Source organism: Apis dorsata, unplaced genomic scaffold, assembly GCF_000469605.1.
Source record: "Apis dorsata unplaced genomic scaffold, Apis dorsata 1.3 scaffold_82, whole genome shotgun sequence".
In the NCBI taxonomy this organism is placed as follows: domain Eukaryota; kingdom Metazoa; phylum Arthropoda; class Insecta; order Hymenoptera; family Apidae; genus Apis; species Apis dorsata.
The window spans coordinates 233075-235742 of NW_006263380.1; the positions used below are offsets into that span (position 1 = coordinate 233075).

General features: G+C 44.8%; 2 protein-coding genes across 2 annotated transcripts in view; both read left to right on the top strand.

The window, feature by feature from the left end:
• The window catches only part of LOC116184978, a 23342-nt gene extending 20813 nt beyond the window's left edge, over positions 1-2529 (top strand). The window contains exon 2 of the mRNA XM_031508240.1: positions 2271-2529. Coding sequence (XP_031364100.1) covers positions 2271-2321 — 51 coding nt within the window. The 3' untranslated portion in view covers positions 2322-2529. The remainder of the gene's footprint in view (positions 1-2270) is intronic.
• Positions 1-2668, top strand: part of LOC102679147 (potassium voltage-gated channel subfamily H member 6) — a 105118-nt gene that overhangs the window by 83209 nt on the left and 19241 nt on the right. The window contains 1 exon segment of the mRNA XM_031508313.1: positions 2337-2580. Coding sequence (XP_031364173.1) covers positions 2337-2580 — 244 coding nt within the window.

Here is a 2668-nt window from a genome sequence, read left to right on the forward strand (position 1 = left end):
CCCTATCGAGGTAACACGGCTAACCGCTTCTAAGGTTGGATCACTTCGAAACGCGTGTAGGGTGTGACGACGTGTAGGGGGTTGCCTAACCCACACATACACGTGCGCGCTCTCTCGCGTATACACCAGCCTCTCACTTACGTACGTGCGCGCACACATACATATACACACGCGCGCGCTACACGCTCGGGCTCGCTCTCTCTATTTCTCTCTCTTTCTCTCCACGTCGCTCCACGCCGTCCTCCCCTTCGCCAATCGAACGCCGCCACCCTTCGCGGTCCGCATTGCATCAGTGTGAGGCTAGCACTCGGCTAGGACTCTTCCGGTTCTTCCTCTCTCCGCGTTGTAAACAACCGATATTTTTCCCCCCTATTTGGGACAACGTTCCGTCCATCGGATCGATACCCCTCCCCCTCCCTCTCCCCCGGTTCCTCCTTCCAGCCTCTGACGAGGGGGCTTTCACTCGGATCGACAGTCGTTTTGCCGCCGCCGCTTTTTCCTCCGACTCGGCTCGCCTCGTTTCGCGCTCGATAAAACGCGTGATGGTTACGGCGAGGATAGAAAACGAGACGATAGTCGAGCGCGAGTAGGGCGTGATACGTAGCATCCTCGGGAGAGGACATAGGGAGAGGAGAGAGTAATCCTTTCTTTTCCTTCCTCCTCCTCCTTCTCCTCCTTCCCCTCCAGATTTTCTTTCTTCTTTTTCTTCTTTCTTCCTGCTTTTCGAGGAGGATATCGCGTGCATTGTCGCGTGTACGTTGCCACGAGAGAGGAGGCAAGGTGGTGGATACGTTACAACGTGGATCTGGAATCGCGCGAGTGAATTCGTTTACAGCGGTGTGTACGAAACGGTGAATAAAGTGCACGTGTTTTTCATCCGGTGTGTGTATGTGTACGCGCGCGCGCGCGTGTGTGTGCGAGTGTGTCGTCGAGTTGGAAGCATAGTGCGTGTCAAGTGTTTACTTATGGTCGATCGGTGGCCGCGCTCGTTTCGTCGTAGTACCTCCATAAAGGCCGGTTTAAATGGCAGAGAGTCCAATTAGCAAGTCGAAACGCTACTGTGCCAGGCAGGTTAGCTTGTCTTCCTTACTCTACGCGTCTCGCGTAATTTTTCTCACTCTTCCGTCCCCTTTTGCTCGCCAGGCTTTTTTCTCTTTCTAATTGGATCGTGGTTTTCTTTGTTTCCTTCTTTTTTTTTTTTACGAGAGAAATAGATAATTTCGTTTCGAAGCTCTTTAAGCTCAGCTTCCCAGCATCTCGATGAAACGACAACAATCTTGACGATTGTTTTCCTACCCAATTCTGTTGGATGATAAAGATCTAGTTTTTATTCTTCGAAGTGGAATTTTTTTTTCTCCCTCCCTCTAATAATAATTAATTAAATGAAATTTTGTACGAATTGAAAAAGAAAGGAAAAAGAAAGGATAGAAAAATTGAAAATAGACTGGAGAATGGATTTTTCCCACGATGGATTTTTCCCACGCCGGACGAAGAAGGTTTAAACGGTTGGTGGGGGCGGGGAATGGAAACAAATCTTTCTCTCCGCTGTTGAATAAAATACGGTACGGCGCAAAGGCGTATGGTGAAAAGAGCTCGCGTGGGTGTCGTATTTTTCGCGTTTCTCGGCGTGTTGGTATTCGACAGAAAGGAGAGGAAGTTGAAAATGCAGACAGAAACAAAGGTGTTTCAGATATTGTTCCCTCGGACAGGGTGGGAAATAACGCTGTATTAAAACGAACACGGAACGGGGGGAATATATATATATATATGTATATTTTTTTTTTCTCTCTCTCCACACCTTCGATAAACGTGGCGATAACGTTGCCACGTTATTCTCGATTATCGAAAATTTTTATCAATCGATTTTTAGATTAAGAATCTTGTACTCTTGTGCTGCTCGTTGCTCCGGATTTATTTTCACCGCGAAAATAAATTGGCGTGCACGAGATCGGAGAGTCGGTGAGTCAAGTGAGAAATCGAGATATCGATCTCGGAACAGGATAATGGAAATCTCTATTCTTGACTGTTGGCAAAAAAAAAAAAAAAAAAAAAAGAAGAAAAGAGACGATCGAACGAAAAAAAAGAAGCAAATATCAAACTTTTTTATCTCGAAACAATTAAAATTCTCTTCTTTGATGTTTTTCTTACAAGCAAGAATGGTTTGAGAAAAATGAGGGTGAGGGAAGAAACAAAAACTGAAAAAATTGAAAGTTAAGAAGATAGTTAGAATCTAGCCAATCGTTTCATCATTTTTCTTTTTGTGGTTAAAGAAAATTGACGGAGGGATGAACGACGAATCTATCCTTTCCCAAGATGTGTGATAACGTGTGCTCCAGGTGCTGTCCCTTGGAAACGATATCCTCCCAGAGTACAAATTACAGTCACCTAGAATCGGCAAGTGGACCATACTACACTATTCACCCTTCAAAGCGGTCTGGGACTGGGTGATACTGTTGCTCGTATTGTATACCGCCATATTCACCCCGTACGTAGCCGCCTTCGTCCTGTCGGATCCGGATTACAACAGCAGGAAGAACAAAAAGTACAGTGACGATCCCATCGTCATCATAGACTTCATAGGTGAGACACGAATACGAATACGAATATAATAATAATAATAACAATAATAATAATAATAATAATAATAATAATAATAATAATAATAATA